Source organism: Saccopteryx leptura, chromosome 3, assembly GCF_036850995.1.
Source record: "Saccopteryx leptura isolate mSacLep1 chromosome 3, mSacLep1_pri_phased_curated, whole genome shotgun sequence".
NCBI lineage: Eukaryota > Metazoa > Chordata > Mammalia > Chiroptera > Emballonuridae > Saccopteryx > Saccopteryx leptura.
In genome coordinates, this window is record NC_089505.1 from 355,912,135 (window position 1) to 355,928,996 (window position 16,862).

A 16,862-nucleotide genomic window follows, 5' to 3' on the forward strand; every position below is an offset into this window, starting at 1 on the left:
ATTTAATCTTCCAATAATCCTAAAAAGAGATACTTAAGCTCCACTTTACAGATGCAGAAACTGAAACTTGAAGTTAGGGAGGGATCCCCTTTCCAAAAGTGAGGAAAGGGAGCTGAGATCATGTCTAACCTGTGTAAGGTTACCTGCCTTCCATTCTAAGCTTTCTACCCTGGGTCAAACTGATTATTACAGAACTGAAGGCAGAGGAAGGAGTTATCACATGTCCTGTCAGTTTACTACAAGTTCAAAGACTTACATTATCTGAATTACAAGCTTGAAAGTTAATGTAATCAAAATGTTTTTCCCTAAATACGTCTACATCTCAGTATTCTAATTACTAACAAGTACAACAGCTGTTAATGTTCATTTCCTAATTTAATTAGTGCCATTATGGTTTTCCTGCAATTCTGTCAACTAGAACAAGCAAAAACACTATGTTGAATGGTTGACAAAAGGTATATGCTTAATAAATCCTAGTTTTGAAATAGAGTCAATACATGTTGAATACCAAGTCAAAAGCAGAAGATGAGATAGGTCCCCAATAATCTTTTTCTAGTATTCTTGTGTAATGTGAGGCTCTCTAAATAGTAGTAAAAGTTCAGGTACAGTTTGACTTCAAATTATAGGCTGAGTTATGTGTTGCTAGAAAAAAAAAACAACGCTGGTACTGAGCGGAAAGTGGAGGCAGGGATACATTTTAATCACCATTCACAGTGACAACTGCCGAGAAGTATTTTAATCTTATTTTCTTATTTTCATGCTAACATTTGACCCCAAATGACTTGCCTTTTGTGCTACACCCAGACAAAAATGTCTGACAGTGAAAAGTGAGCATTTGTAATTCCCTTGAAAGAGATTATAAAAAGTGGGAGCATCTGCATCTCTCTCTCTTTCTTGTCTTTTGCACAGATATATTTTTTATAATGTTTAGTCAATTAAAAAGAAAAAGAAGTTACAAAAATGAAAAGGGACTGCCTCTTGGCATTAGTTGCTCGCAGTATGGTTTGTGTTTAACCATCATGACTTGCATTTATAGGCTCTCCAATATAAAATTTTTTGATATGCCATTTCTGTACTGTTTCCGATATCTTTGGGGCAGATATGTGTGTCCTTTCTTTTGAAATAAAAGCCAGAGATATTTTTTTAATCAATCCCCAGGCATATGCCTGGAAAAAAGCAATTCCTACCCGAAGGCTGAGGAATCTAAACTATTACGAACGCAAAACAATTATGAATAAATTTGTTGTGCTCACACACACACACACACACACACACACAGAAAGACTGCTGACTTCATCAAAGTTGAAAAAGAAGGCAGGCAGCCCACAAGCATTCCTCATATGATAGCACTGGCTTCAGTCAGCATTCAGTAGGCATTCTACCCCTTGAATAACTAAACAGAGCTTGTAAGAATTCCAACAGCTCAATAGGGCAGAAGTTTAGCGAAAGGTGTGTATGTAGACATCACACCGTTATAGGCTATTAGATGGCGAATGTTTATTTGAAAAACTTCAAGAAAGCCTGGTGCCAGCTTGGGGCTAGTGAACGGCCTTTGCTTGGAATCAGTCTTACCAGTCACCAGCATGAGTTCACACTGAGGGCTCTGTTGGGAAATGGAACATTTCTTAATGGATGAGTGACTTACAGATTCAGCTCATTCTATCTAATGCTGTCATAAGGGGACCCATTTAATAAATGTCCCCAGACAAGTGGCATTGTACTGTTAGGCTCGGGTGACTGTGTTTCATTGATTCACTTGCAAAATAATCCACAAGAAAATGAGGTAGGCTGCTCACTTCCCAGCCAGAACTCAGCTTTTAACACGTGCTGCAATCATTTGGCCTTTCCATCCCAGGTAGTAATTTTGTGGAATGGGGATGATAGTACTATTATTATGCCTCAATTAAGCTGAGGATTAAATGATGTAGGCAGCATCCTTCCAGTGTGTCTGGTACATCATAGGTTTTCACTAAATGTTTGCTACTGTTGTTACTGTTATTCACTAAGTTTTTTTCTCAACCAGAACATTAAGAAGATATGATTATTATGGAAACAAAACTATTATTATATTTCTGCCCTCAATGCTGTATCACTTTGATTTTGATTCTACACTTCTGGCCTTAGTAATATATACTCCAGTACCTGAAAGAATGCAATTATGAAAGGGCTGTACATATTACATTAAAATATTTATTCTTTATAATTACTATATTCCAGGCACTGTTCTAATTAATTCCCTGTACTAACATCATTTTATTGTTAGAACTACTATTTTACACTAATAAATAGCTACTATTTACTATGTACTATTAGTATATTTATTATATTGACAAAGAAATTTGAGACTCAAACACGTTAAATAATTTGATCAAAATGAATTAACCTTTGAGGAGAAGATTCAGGAATTATACTTATATAGTCTAGCTTCCCAACCTCCTAACCACTGTGTTTCTTGAAATATGCTTCTCTTGTTCACAAAAATCAACAGTCATGTACTTTTTTAGAAGTTCTAATTTTAAAAACCTAATTTGTGGCCCTGGCCAGTTTGCTCAGTGGTAGAGCATCGGCCTGGCATGTGGATGTTCTGGGTTTGCTCCCAGGTTAGGGCACACAGGAGAAGTGACCATCTACTTCTCCACCCTTCCCCCTCTCTTCTCTCTCTCTCTTTCTCTCTCTCTCTCTCTCCCCTCTCCTGCAGCCATGGCTTGATTGGCTCCAGTGAGTTGGCCCTGAGTGGGCATTGAGGATGGCTCCTGGCCTCTTCCTCAGACCTAAAAATAGCTCGGTTGCTGAACAATGAGCATTGCCCCATAGTGGGCTTGGTGGGTGGATCAGGGTTAGGGCACATGTGGGAGTCTGTCTCTCTGCCTCACCTGCTCTCACTTAATTAAAAAAAAATAGAAAAAAAAATTTGTTTCATGCTCATTATTTTGTTGTATGGTTGCCCTGCACAGAGTCAGATATCTTACCCTTTTGGTTAAAAAAAAAATTGTTTAAAAAAATACATCAGTGAGCCACACACATATTTCTTCAAACAAACAACATAATTGTGTACAGACACAAGAAAACACGATACCTTAATGCGTGTATCTGCTTTCAAAATTAAAGAGTTATTTCATTAATTTTGCAAAACTCACTTGGGGAAAGATGTTTTCAGCATGACACAGTTCTTGGGCATACTAAGAGCAAGCCTGATTTCTGATCAAATAGGACAGAATCTTCTGTGATGATACATGCATCATTGCTAACCCATTTCAGCAGTCCTATCTACGGGGACATTCTCATTGTCATCCAGGGGTGGAATAGTATTGCCAGGGATGAATAGTTTTCCTTGGGAGAAAATAAGGCACCGGCTCTTGCTAAAAACATCACTTGCTGAAGATTTAAAATGAAAAGAACCTTATTCTTATCCTGGCTCTATAACTGACAACACTTTTACTATTTGAAAATAATATAAGAAGAAATATAATGTTTGAAGTGGTTATTCAGAGCATGACCTTAGTGTCAGCCCCTCATGATATTATAACGATAGTTCTGTATATTTCAAGATACATATAGAATTATTACTTATATAGACAAATAGAACAAGGCCTTCTAAATATTTATGGCACAGTCAATGGCTTAAATAAAAATACACTCGGCCCAGGTTCTCACAATACCATGTGTGACTCTGTTGTGACACCATGTTGAAAACTGTTTATGTGGCTGTGTCTCACTCCCTGGGAATTCACAGAAGACAGAATACTTTGTACTGTGGTTTTGTTCATTTTTGCATCCTGAAGGTCTACATGGTATCCGGCTTGTATTATGTATTACTAAAGAAAAAAAGTTCCAAATGTATGCCTGAATGACTAAAGTCGGAATTAATTCATCAAGCCTTCATGACATACCTACTATGTGATACATATTGCGATAGGGGACACAAAGCTGAATAAGTGGTTCTCTGTCCTTTGATGAGCTCACAGTCTTAAGGAGGAGAGTAAAAATAATTGTTTTGCATGGTGGGCGATATGCTATAAAAGAGACATGTGGAGTGTTGTTGGATTACAGAGGCACGTAGGATAACTGTGATGGACAGTACTGGGAAGGGTTCAGCAGAGGCGCTAAGATTCTGTAGGTGGAGATGGGAGGGAAGTCGCTTAGATTCTGTAGGTGGAGATGGGAAGGAAGTTGCTAAGATTCTGTAGGTGGAGGTGGGAGGGAAGTCGCTAAGATTCTGTAGGTGGAGATGGGAGGGAAGTCGCTAAGATTCTGTAGGTGGAGATGGGAGGGAAGTCGCTAAGATTCTGTAGGTGGAGATGGGAGGGAAGTCGCTAAGATTCTGTAGGTGGAGATGGGAGGGAAGTTACTAAGATTCTGTAGGTGGAGATGGGAGGGAAGTCGCTAAGATTCTGTAGGTGGAGATGGGAGGGAAGTCACTTAGATTCTGTAGGTGGAGATGGGAGGGAAGTCGCTAAGATTCTGTAGGTGGAGATGGGAGGGAAGTCGCTAAGATTCTGTAGGTGGAGATGGGAGGGAAGTCACTTAGATTCTGTAGGTGGAGATGGGAGGGAAGTCGCTAAGATCCTGTAGGTGGAGATGGGAGGGAAGTCGCTAAGATTCTGTAGGTGGAGATGGGAGGGAAGTCGCTTAGATTCTGTAGGTGGAGACGGGAGGGAAGTCGCTTAGATTCTGTAGGTGGAGATGGGAGGGAAGTAGCTAAGATTCTGTAGGTGGAGACGGGAGGGAAGTCGCTTAGATTCTGTAGGTGGAGATGGGAGGGAAGTAGCTAAGATTCTGTAGGTGGAGGTGGGAGGGAAGTCGCTTAGATTCTGTAGGTGGAGATGGGAGGGAAGTAGCTAAGATTCTGTAGGTGGAGACGGGAGGGAAGTCGCTTAGATTCTGTAGGTGGAGATGGGAGGGAAGTAGCTAAGATTCTGTAGGTGGAGATGGGAGGGAAGTCGCTAAGATTTTGTAGGTAGAGATAGGAGGGAAGTCGCTTAGATTCTGTAGGTGGAGATGGGAGGGAAGTAGCTAAGATTCTGTAGGTGGAGGTGGGAGGGAAGTCGCTGAGATTCTGTAGGTGGAGATGGGAGGGAAGTTGTGATAAATAAGGGAGTTTGTATGGTAGATAGGGTAACTATAGACAGAATTGTAGAGACCACTGTGTCTTTAAGGAGCTAGTTTGATACTGTTTAAATGACTTTTAAATTTATTTTTGGTAATGTTATATTGTAAGTGTATCAGTGTTCTATTATTGATATATCACATGAACTTGTTATGGTTATAAACACACAATGTCTCTATCTTTTATTGAATGACAATTTTCACTTTAAATTGCAGTTCCAGTTACAGATGTTTGATATTGTTTGTTCCACATCATGGGCCAATAATGACAAATGCTGTGAGCTACCAGGCCTGGTAAGAAATCTTCATTCATGTTTTGGTCTCTTCTTAATGGAAATTTTCTAGAGTTCTATGAATTTTCCCTGAAAATGAAATGCTATTTTGAAAAATCCATAGCAGAGATGATTCATTGTGATGATAATGAAAGTTAGAAGGACATTCAGAAGAGGGCGTGCCTGAAGTCAGTGGGACACACTGACGTGCATGATGGGACTGCCCTGCTCCAGAAGTGCCATTTACAAGGTCCAGATGTTCCCAGGCTTCCTGGTTCATGAACCCTTCAGTGGTGGAATATTTTATGGATTACCTAAGCCAAAAGAAATACCTAACAATTCCATTTCTGAAGTAATTAGGTCCAAATGTCTTACTGTTTATGTCCTAATAACTCAGTAGCCATATGAAAAAATTGAAAGAAGAAAGTGATATACTTACTTTATTCTTAAATCACTACAGTTACTTAATGGGATATGTGTGTCTACTGGGAATGTACAATTTCTTATACTTTGGAATATGATTGGACATCTCCACCCTTATTTTTTTTCCATATTGATTTTTTTCATCGCATTTGATTTCCATCATAGCAATTGCTAAAAAAAACAGATTTGCAAATATGTAACATCATCAAAAAAAGTATTTCAAAATCTGATGTTGAAACTGTGAACTACTTTGAGCTAGTTGTTCACATAAAATCTAACAGGTGCCTAATACTGCTATTTCTCTTGAGTTTTTAAAACATTTACAGTGCCCCTATGAGTTTGTTATGGTGTTTCAGGGCATTTTGGTGCATGGCTTTCAATCATAGTCATAGACTATTTAACCTATGTGATGGTACTAGAAAATCCAAACATTTTCTCATTATTAATGCCATGTGTAATTAATAGGAGTATACCTGTATATATATAAAAGTAGATTGATATCTTAAGGTCCTTAGGGCCAGTGAGCTGAAGTGGATGACCTTATAATGGTTGGGTGGTAGTCATGCCTAATAGTTACCTGTGCAGCCCTGGCCAGGTAGCTCAGTTGGTTAGAGCATCATCCACTATGCCAAGGTTGCAGATTCGATCCCCCGTCAGAGCACCGTAGGAGAATCAATCAAGGATGGCATAAATAAGTGGAACAACAAATCAATGTTTCTCTCTCTCTCTCTCTCTATTTCTCTAAAATCAATTATAAACAATTTTTTAAAAATATATGTGAAGAATGAGTATAGAGAAGCTACCATAAAGTCAGAGAGATTTTCCTTTAAGATCTTACAATAGATCACATCATCTATTGCAGGCAGTAAAGTCACGGTAACTATGTTTGAGAAGGAAATAACTCATTCTTCATCAAAATGAGTTTCTAAGGGGACTCTGGGGTGGATGTAAATCAGAGACACTGTGATGCCATCCCTAAGTGCAGGTAGATTGGAAATTGGAAGGGGAAGTGCTCAGAATCGTATGGTGTATCAAGCAAAATGTGGTCACTTCTCCTAGGAAGAAGCTAGGCCTTCTCAGAACTTTTTCTTCCACTCCATGGTAGGAAGCCATGGATGGAGACAGACCCAGCAACGACAAAACCATTGCTGAGTCTCTGGTCCCAGGGGACCTACTGTTAGCCTTCTCTTGGGAATCTTCCAGGATACTCAAGTTTGTATTTCACTCTAGCTGGCCAGAGTGTTAGCAGGGGGTTTTCCTGTAATGAGCAGAAAGCTTTGATTCTTGCCCAGCATTTAGGGAAAAGTATACACAGTACATACCGGTCCTTTGCTCAACATTTTCGGGATTCTGTTGTGAATATTTCAGAGACTGAGATTATTTTCAGCTTGAACATTTAATTATCATCTGGGCTCTATTCAGCACTAGCTTTGCTTTTCCCCAAAGTCTTAAATAATGAAGCTCATTTTCTCTCTCCGAAAGGGACTGGCTGATGAACTCTATGAAGTTGTATAGTTTCTGATTCCAGTGTAGACTTCTTTTTGGCTGCTATTCCAAGCGGATGTTCACAGTCATTCAATCACTGTTCGCAGGTGCTCTGTCTTCTCTACACCCCAGGAACTCATCAGATATATTCAGCCTGACATTCATAATGTTCCTTGTAATGTCACATGGTGATACAATTCTCCAAGAGAAGAAATATGACTCCTCTTTCAAACCTTTAGGTTGATGCTGTGATCATTTTTTTCCCCAGCCACAGAAAGTGAGCAGTAGTAAAAATTGTTACAGGGAATTGATGATGTATTTAGGTACTGTTTTAATTTTGTTTTGTGTGTTTGTTTTAGTATAGATGCAATTGTTTTAGTTGACAGTTCCCACAGTCTTCTTTTATTCTTTGAAAAGGAAAAAATATTGTAACTCACAGAAAGTTTGCAAGACCTTTAGTTTGTAGACTATTACTGCTGCATCTGAATTAAGTACAGTAGTAAGCAGGTTTGGGTTTTCTTTCCTCCCTCCCTCCTTCCTTCCTTCCTTCCTTCCTTCCTTCCTTCCTTCCTTCCTTCCTTCCTTCCTTCCTTCCTTCCTTCCTTCCTTCCTTCCTTCTTCCTTCTTTCCTTCCTTCCTTCCTTCTCCCTCCCTTCCTCCCTCCCTCCCTTTCTTCCTTCCTTCCTTCCTCCCTCTCTTTCTTTCTTTCTTTCTTTCTTTCTTTCTTTCTTTCTTTCTTTCTTTCTTTCTTTCTTTCTTTCTTTCTTTCTTTCCATCCAGTTCTGCATTCCTTTCTTTCCTTGGAATCCCAAACTGGTTTTAACAACCTCCTTTAATAACAATGATTATCAATGACTCACTAGACGCCCATTCATTGTTCTTTAAAGATTTTTGTGGTCAGGAGAGAATATTCCCTACATTTCTAGACTAATGCTCACATTAAAGTGTCTTAAATCAGAGTTTCTTCTTCGAGTTCATAAAACAATTTGGGTAAAATAGCCTGTTACCGGTTATGCTGCTTCTCTTCTGCGCAGAGGAACGAGGAGATCTGCCCAGACCTTCCACGCTCCTGCTCCTGCTCTGAAACCCACACAGGTGCTCTGGGACCAGCGGGCCCACCGGTAAGTCTCGCCCCGTTGGGCTTCAATCGTTTTTAATCATACTTATAGCTATCCCATGTTGTGTGTCTAACATGTGCTCTCCACTGTGCTAAACACTTAATCCTGTGAGCAAACCAAAGCACAGAGACATTAAATAACTTGCCTACAGAGCACAGCTTGGAGGAGCAGCTCTTCCAAGCCGGGTCTTGTGACTCCTAGAGGCAATGCTCTTGACGACTGTGCAAGACAAGCTCGCAGGCTGCTGAATGTTCAGAGTCTTCTCTTTAAATGCTGTGGTTTACTCTCAGGATGTGCTGCCAATATGGGCCCTCTCCCTGCACTTGTGAGATTTGCATACCTCCTTTTTGCCCATTCGCTGATCACATGTATATGTGAAAAGAGGGTTTTGAATTTCTCAGGAGAGCATCTCATCTGAGCATGAAGTTCTCCATCACTGACTGGGACATTCTACAGAGAAAGAGAAAGGGAGAAAAGGGTGGGGGGAGGGGAAGAGGAAAGAAAAAATGGAGAGAGGAAGGGAGGAAGGAAGGGAAGGAGAGAGAAAAACAAAACATATTTTGTCAAGTATGAAATATATAAAATTGCACTACCTGGGTCTTTGAATTTACCATGATAAATCTTTTGTAATATGTTTGAATGTTCATTTATGTCTAACCTGCTAGACTGGGATTATCGGCATTTCTCTGAGATATGTGTGATGTAGCTGGTCTCTGGTTAGGAACTGACAGCTCTATCAGCGCAAAAGACAGAGAAAACCAGGGGAGGGGGGCACCAGCAAATAAAGAAGCCCAGATCTCACAGGAGGAATATTCTAACAACCAGCCAGCCTTTGTGTGTTGGCTTCCCAGAGGTGGCCCGGCCCAGTCCACATGGGCGCAGCATGTAACTAACCCACATGGACAGCTGGCATGCAGCGTGAAACTTCACTTCAAGTCAGCTCCACCACCAACATAATTTTCCTTTATTTGTGGACTGCATTTCCTGAACCAAACAAAATAAATAAATAAATACAAGAACTCGCTGAATTCATCTGAAATATATCCCAGGAATTTCTCCTTTATCTTTGGCATATAGAATCTTCTTTAAAGTTATGAATGTGGAAGACAAATATTTTTTTTAAAGGTCTCTGTGTCTCAAAGAACAAATGTGGGGCAGTAGTTGAAGCACTACATTTAATTCATAAGATCAGGCAGGTCGTTGCTCCACTGTGACCTCCATTTCCTTCCCTGTAAAGTGACAACCACTTATTTAACTGCTGCTGTGAAGAATTTGCAAGATCATGTGTATATAAGGATTGTTGGCATTATAAAACTTGAATCAAATGTAAAGAGTTGTTTTTAGTTTAATCTGGGAATTGAAAACAAAGATTTATTTCCAAACTGTGTGCAGATTGCTTTCTTCTTCTTTGTTTTACCCCAAAAGCATGTCTTTGAACTTTATCAAGGCTAGCACACACTGTTTAGTCTGCACGTCGTTCCAGCTGTAAGGTATTCCATTATGTAAACTGTGGAGTACGTCCCTATGACAATATTAGTGCAGTGAACACTCTTTGTATGTCTCTTTGCAAACATGAGGGAGTGCTCTTGCCCCAGCCCTTAGACTTGTTGAAAAACAAAGAAGGTGTTTCTTCAACCTCATGAAGAAACCCCAAATTGCTTCTCGAGGTGGTTGTCCCACTATCCTCCTCCCCAAACTCTGCGTGAGAGCAAGTTCCCATGCATCTCACCAAAACCCTCTGATGTTGCCAAATCTGAGCGCCTTTGTTTATCTGATGACCGTGAAACCCAGTGTCACTAGTATTTTAAATAGGACTACCCCTCCCTGCTAGTGAGGTGGAGTGGTGTTTCACTGGTCTCTTAGCTGTTACACCCAATCGCGCAAAGACAAATGCTGGAGTCCCTTGGATAGTTCAAAAATTTATTGGCCAAAAATGCAAACCTGCGCAGGGGTGAGCTCGCAGTGGTGGTCACTACGAGTCACACCCTTTGCTTACAAACTAGGGGTTTTTATAGCAAAGCAAGCAGGCGACTCGGTACAGAAGCTGAGTGTGGCGTTTAGCGATTGGCTAAAACATGGGGTGATTATAGTCACATGCCTTGGTAACTAAGGGTTCAAACTAGGGGTACAGTGGAAAATTTTTAAAACTGCAAAAATGCTGCTGTCAACAGAGGCTGCAAAACAACTTCAGGATGTGGGGTGCCTTGGTTGCTTCAACCAGGGCTCCTGACTTGTCTGCGGTTTCTTAGTTCCTGAATATACTTCCGCCTTAAGGAGCTTTTGCAATTCTGGAGTTTAGATACTTTTTCTTATAAAATTTCCACCAGAGTGCTACATTTAGATACTTCCCTTATAAAATTCCCATTAGGGTGCCACATTTCCTCCTCTTCTAATACATAGTTAAATCTTTAACTATAACTGGGATTCTTCTACTGTACTAAGACGGTGGTATTCTACGGGGTTTTGGGAGACAGGCCTAACGTTGTTTTAAACCCCCCGTATTTAATTGACTCTGGGTTCCTCTTGTCCATTTTTCCTCTCTTATGAGTGCACCTGTCTTTGGATCCCTTTTCTCTGGTATCCACCATGTGTAAGTAAGGTAGGCTACCTTGTCGGTGCAGTCTATTGATCGTGTCCATTGTTCAGGTGGCTTATATGGTAAATCACTTATGCCACCTCTGCATTCGCATGGGGGCCCGTATAATGTTCTGAGAAGTGTTTCTGCATCTACAGGAGGTTCGAACCCACCGTGAGCAAAATCAAATAGTACTGTTAGGGCACAGATGAGAATTTTAACCTTAAAGGGTCCTTGGGGTCTGTATGTACTTTCCATTGCTTAGGGTCAGTCTCTTGCCCACTAGGCGTAGCGGGCTTCACGTGGGAAAGGTGAATCCAATAAGGCTTCTCAGCTATTCTTACTGCCGTGGGCGTGCTGAACAATACCTGGAACGGTCCTTGCCACCGAGTATCAAGATTCCCGCGTCGGTGGTTAAGAATCCATACCCATTGTCCCGGTTCCGGCGGAGGGGGTAATGGGGCTCCTTTGTGAGCGTCCTTCTGTTGTCCCTGAGGGCTCGCACTTCAGCACGTACCAACTGCAATGCCTGTAAAGACTTCAGAAAATTCTGATTAGAGACCTCAATTTCTTCTCTTGTTAGTTGAGGGACCAAGGGGGTTGGTTGACCAAACATTAACTCATAAGGGGTCCATTTCCCTGTATAGGGGGTGTTCCGGACCCGAAATAGGGCAAAAGGGAGTAACTCTACCCAATTTTCGCCAGTCTCCTCCCTTAACTTTATTAAAGTTTCCTTTAGGGTCCTGTTCATTCTCTTAACTTGCCCTGAGCTTTGAGGCCGATAAATACAATGTAATTTCCAATTGATCCCTAGTTTTAAGGCTAATTCTTGTGAAATCTTGGATACAAATGCAGGTCTATTGTCAGATCCTATAGCCATAGGAATTTCATATCTGGGAATTATTTCTCTTAGAAGTATTTTACATACTGTTGTAGCAGTTTCTCCTTTTGTTGGGAAGGCTTCAGTCCATCCTGTAAAAGTATTAACTAAAACAAGTAAGTATTTGTAACCTAATTTTCCAGGAGTTATTTTAGTAAAGTCAATTTCCTATAATTCTCCGGGAGTTTTTCCTCGGTACCGGAAAAGAGGAGGGAGCTTCTTGTTGATTGCGTTGACGTTGTGCCGACGTTCCTTTAGGCAATGCCTTTTTCTATAAGACCTGGTCCTGAGTAGTAACAGCTGCCCCCGCAAACCTCTGTCCGTCCCGTACATAACTGCTCCCATCTGTGAACAAGGTCAGGTCTGCCTTTTCATAGGCTTGGTCCCGCAAGTCAGGTCGGGTACCAGTGATAGTGTCCAAAGTCAGTTTGCAGTCATGGAGTACCGTTGAGTCTGGTACCGGGAGTAAGGTGGCGGGGTTTAGGGCCGTGGTCTTAAGGAATTGCACAGCTGGGGGGTTCAAGAGCTGAGCTTGGTACTGGGTCAATCGGGCTTTTGAGATCCACCAATTAGGAGGTGCCCGTAGCACTTGTTCTAAATAGTGCTCTCCAATGACCTGAATGTCTTGACCCAGAGTCAGTTTACTGGCCTCCTTAACAAGGATGGAGGTAGCAGCAAGTGCTCTCAAACAATTTGGCCAACCTGATGACACAGGATCTAGTCTTCTGGACAGATAGGCTATTGGTCTTTTTCAAGGTCCCAGTTCTTGACAGAGGACCCCTAGAGCAATGCCCTTCTTCTCAGTCACAAATAGTTGAAAAGACTTAGACAAGTCTGGCAGGGTTAATGCCGGGGCTGCAACTAGGGCCTCCTTAAGTTTTTGAAAAGACTCTCGTGCCTCTTCTGTCTATACAAATTGTTCTTCTTTTCCCCGTGTTAACTCATGCAAAGGTTTGGCCAGCTCTGTAAATCCTAGTATCTAAAGTCTGTAATATCCTACGGCACCTAAAAATTCTCGTACTTGCCTCTTACTTACAGGCTCAGGAATCTGTAATATAGTCTGAATTCTTTGGCTAGACAAACTACGTTGTCCTTCCCTCAAGTCATACCCCAAGTAACTCACGGTTTGGGTGACAATTTGGGCCTTCTTAGCAGATACTCGATAGCCCAGCTGTTGCAGTTCTTGGAGTAGTTCCAATGTAGCTTCTTGGCAACTCTCCTGGTTTGGGGCTACGATTAGGAGATCGTCCACATACTGCAGCAGCACAATTGAAGGGTGGCTGGCTTGAAACTCCTGTAAGTCTTTGCACAAAGCCTCATTAAATATGGTTGGTGAATTCTTAAAACCCTGAGGGAGCCTGGTCCAAGTGTATTGGCCTGAAATTTTTGTAGCAGGTCCCGTCCTAGGAGTAGGTAAGGACAATCTGGAATAACTAGGAACGAGTGAGTGACAGTCCCACGAGCCAAATCAGTAATTCTTGCCTGGGTGCGGGAGTAAGAAGTAACTTTGCCAGTGACTTCTACTATTTGGGTTGTTCTTTTTTGTGGAGTTCCAATTGGTGCCTTAAGAACTGAATGAGCGGCCCCCGTGTCAACTAGGAAGGTAGTAGGCTTACCCTCGATTGACAGTGTGACCATAGGCTCCTGGGGGCCAACAGGGATGGAGCCTTGGCCCCGTCAATCTAGTTGAAGCAAAACCTGGGACTCGTTGCTTTGTGCCTCTGTAATTTGGGGCAGTCCTTCTTCCAATGACTTTTCTCCTTGCAATAGGCACATTGATCCTTATCCAGCTGTCTGGACGTAAAGGTTTTCTTTTGGCCTTTTGAGAATTGCTTCTTTCCCTTATTCTTTCCTGAGTTTTGGGCGGCCAAAAGTACTTTGACAGCTGCTCGTCCTAATTCAGGATCATCTCTGTTTTGGAAAACCTTCTGAGCTATTTCTAATAATTTGCTCCTATTCTCGCCCTCAAAACCTTCTATTTTCTGGAGTTTCTTCCTAATATCTGAGGCTGCTTGAGTAACAAAAGTAATATTTACTAACCTGCGGTTTTCTTCTGCCTCAGGGTCTAATGGGGTATAAACCCGGTAGGCCTCCATAAGCCGCTCCAAAAATGCGGCAGGAGATTCGTCCCTCCCTTGGAGCACCTCACTTACCTTGCTAAAGTTGGTGGGCTTCCTAGCGGCTGCCTTTAACCCCCGTAATAGAGCCCGGCGATATTGGATGAGCGCTTCCCTTCCCCCTGTTACATTTGGATCCCAATTAGGGGGAGTCTCTGGGAGGACCTCAGCCAACTCTCGCTCGGAACCACCATCTTCTCGAAAGGCTTTCTTTGCCTCCTGGTTCACTCTGTTTCTTTCTTCTGTGGTAAGTAAAGTCTGCAGCAATTGCTGACAATCGTCCTAAGTTGGCTGATGGGTCCTAAACACGGTCTCAAGCAAAGATATTAATCCCTGTGGTTTCTCAGAAAAAGGAGGATTCTGATGCTTCCAATTATACAAATCACTAGTAGAAAAAGGAACATAAACCATTCTGGAAGGGGCCCAAGGCCCCTCATCCAAGGGCGGCAAAATTTCCCTAAGGGGCAACAACGGGGCAGCCCCCGAGTAGGGAGGTTGCACATAAGGAGTTCCTCCCCAGGTGTGGGGAGGACTTTGAATACTCTCAGGGACAGTGGTATTAGGTTCCCTTGACTTTCGATAAGGAGGGGGATGGTTAACAGGGTCTAGGATTTCCTCAGGGGTTTCCTGAATGACTGGATACAGCTTAGGGGGGGCTTCCTTCTTGGGTGCACTAGGGGTTGCCCCCCGGCGCTGTGTGGCCGGGTTGTCATTTACACAAATGGGCCTTACACAAAGGGACCTTATAGCCCTCTGGTGGGATCTTTGACACTTCTTAATATAGCCAGGTTTATCAGTGGCAATGTCTATCTACACATCAATATAGACGTATTGATCTGGGTGGGGAACTTTATATATAATAGCTCTCACAGCATAAACCCTGAGGACATCAAAGGTCCCTTCCGTAGGCCATCCTATGTTAAAGGTGGGCCATTCTAACTGACAAAGAGTACGGAGGGTCTCTAGATTTGGCACTGGTCCCCCATAGTTTACAGCTCGCTTCTGGAAATCTGAAAAGTTAGCCAAGATACAACCTAAGGGGGAATTCAAAGTTGGTTCCTTTTGACCCATCTTGCGGTAGCTGTTCTTCTCCGCTAGATGTCCTTCAAGTCCTATGAAGACAACACACAAAATTCCCCAACCAACCAGTAGGGCAATCCAAATGGGAGAACGTTGATCACACTTACCGGCAACCAAATTAACACAACACACAGTATGACAGCAAAGCCAAGGAGGGCAATACACAAAATTTCCCACACGGACATTCAAACACGACAAATATTCAAACAGCAGCGCGGCGCGGCGCGAGTGAGCTCAATAATTTGAAATGGTCAATCAAGTTCAAACAGAAACAAAACCTCGGCTGGCAGCGTCCTGCCCTTTGCCCGAGGGTCTGAGTGAGTCTTTGACAGCGTCCCGTCTATCGCCTCAGACTGCAATTGTACCGGTACCAAGATCACAAAGTGAAACAAAGTGACTAAGAGTGGAATTCCAATACTCACCAGCTCGAGCTGTTCCTCCGGGCTTACCAGCCAAATTCCCACTTGGGGAGATCACGTCGGGGTCACCAAATGTTACACCCAATCGCGCAAAGACAAATGCTGGAGTCCCTTGGATAGTTCAAAAATTTATTGGCCAAAAATGCAAACCTGCGCAGGGGTGAGCTCGCAGTGGTGGTCACTACGAGTCACACCCTTTGCTTACAAACTAGGGGTTTTTATAGCAAAGCAAGCAGGCGACTCGGTACAGAAGCTGAGTGTGGCGTTTAGCGATTGGCTAAAACATGGGGTGATTATAGTCACATGCCTTGGTAACTAAGGGTTCAAACTAGGGGTACAGTGGAAAATTTTTAAAACTGCAAAAATGCTGCTGTCAACAGAGGCTGCAAAACAACTTCAGGATGTGGGGTGCCTTGGTTGCTTCAACCAGGGCTCCTGACTTGTCTGCGGTTTCTTAGTTCCTGAATATACTTCCGCCTTAAGGAGCTTTTGCAATTCTGGAGTTTAGATACTTTTTCTTATAAAATTTCCACCAGAGTGCTACATTTAGATACTTCCCTTATAAAATTCCCATTAGGGTGCCACATTAGCCATTCGGATTTTTTTCCCCATATAAATATATGTTTATAAACTTTGCTGGGTTTTCATTGTACAGGTTTTTTCCTCACTGATTTGTAAGAGGTTTTATGTATTCTCAACACTAGCCCTTTATTAACAATATGGTTTGCAAATATCTTTTCCTGTTCTGTTGATTCTCTGTTGTTGTTTATGGGAATTTATATTGCCTAGAAATTTTCATTCTAATGTAGCCAAATTGAATATTTCTGTGAGCTATCATCTTTAATGTTTTTGTTTATCCCTGCTTTTAGCCACGATTTACTTAAAAGGGTTTTTCATTGTTCAGTCACGTGTGCAATTTTTATCTCTTTCTTAATGAGATACTAATATTATTGTACTTTATCATGAGAGATGGTCTGTACAGTCCCAGTTCTTGGACATTTGTTGATTCTTTGAGATTTGCTTTGTGGTCCTTTATCTGATAATATGAGAGTTTCAGTATCTGCAGTGTCAGTGGTCCTGGTTCTGCCGTTTGTTTTCCTGATGAATTTACTCAGCCATCTGCTTCCATGTGTACTTTGTGATACCCCTGGTGTATACTTGAATTCATATTACTTGAGACTTTATCTCTGGGATGATTTTGAGCCTGTGCTTGAGCCATATTCCTCCAGGAAATATTTATATCTGTGTCTGCTTCTGCTTAGCTCCTGAATATACAGCCAACTAAAAACCACCTTAGGTATAACTTTGGAGTCTTTTTGATCCTCACAAGCAGTGTGAATTCTGGTCCCTAGGTTGCATGATATAAGAATCAGCTACTGAGTAATAG

General features: G+C 41.9%; 1 protein-coding gene across 3 annotated transcripts in view; it reads left to right on the top strand.

The window, feature by feature from the left end:
* The window catches only part of COL14A1 (collagen type XIV alpha 1 chain), a 219,744-nt gene that overhangs the window by 137,365 nt on the left and 65,517 nt on the right, over nucleotides 1-16,862 (top strand). For all 3 annotated transcript variants that reach the window (XM_066379414.1, XM_066379415.1, XM_066379416.1), the window contains exons 35-36: nucleotides 5,323-5,400; nucleotides 8,321-8,407. In XM_066379414.1, the coding sequence (XP_066235511.1) occupies nucleotides 5,323-5,400; nucleotides 8,321-8,407 (165 nt within the window). The remainder of the gene's footprint in view (nucleotides 1-5,322; nucleotides 5,401-8,320; nucleotides 8,408-16,862) is intronic.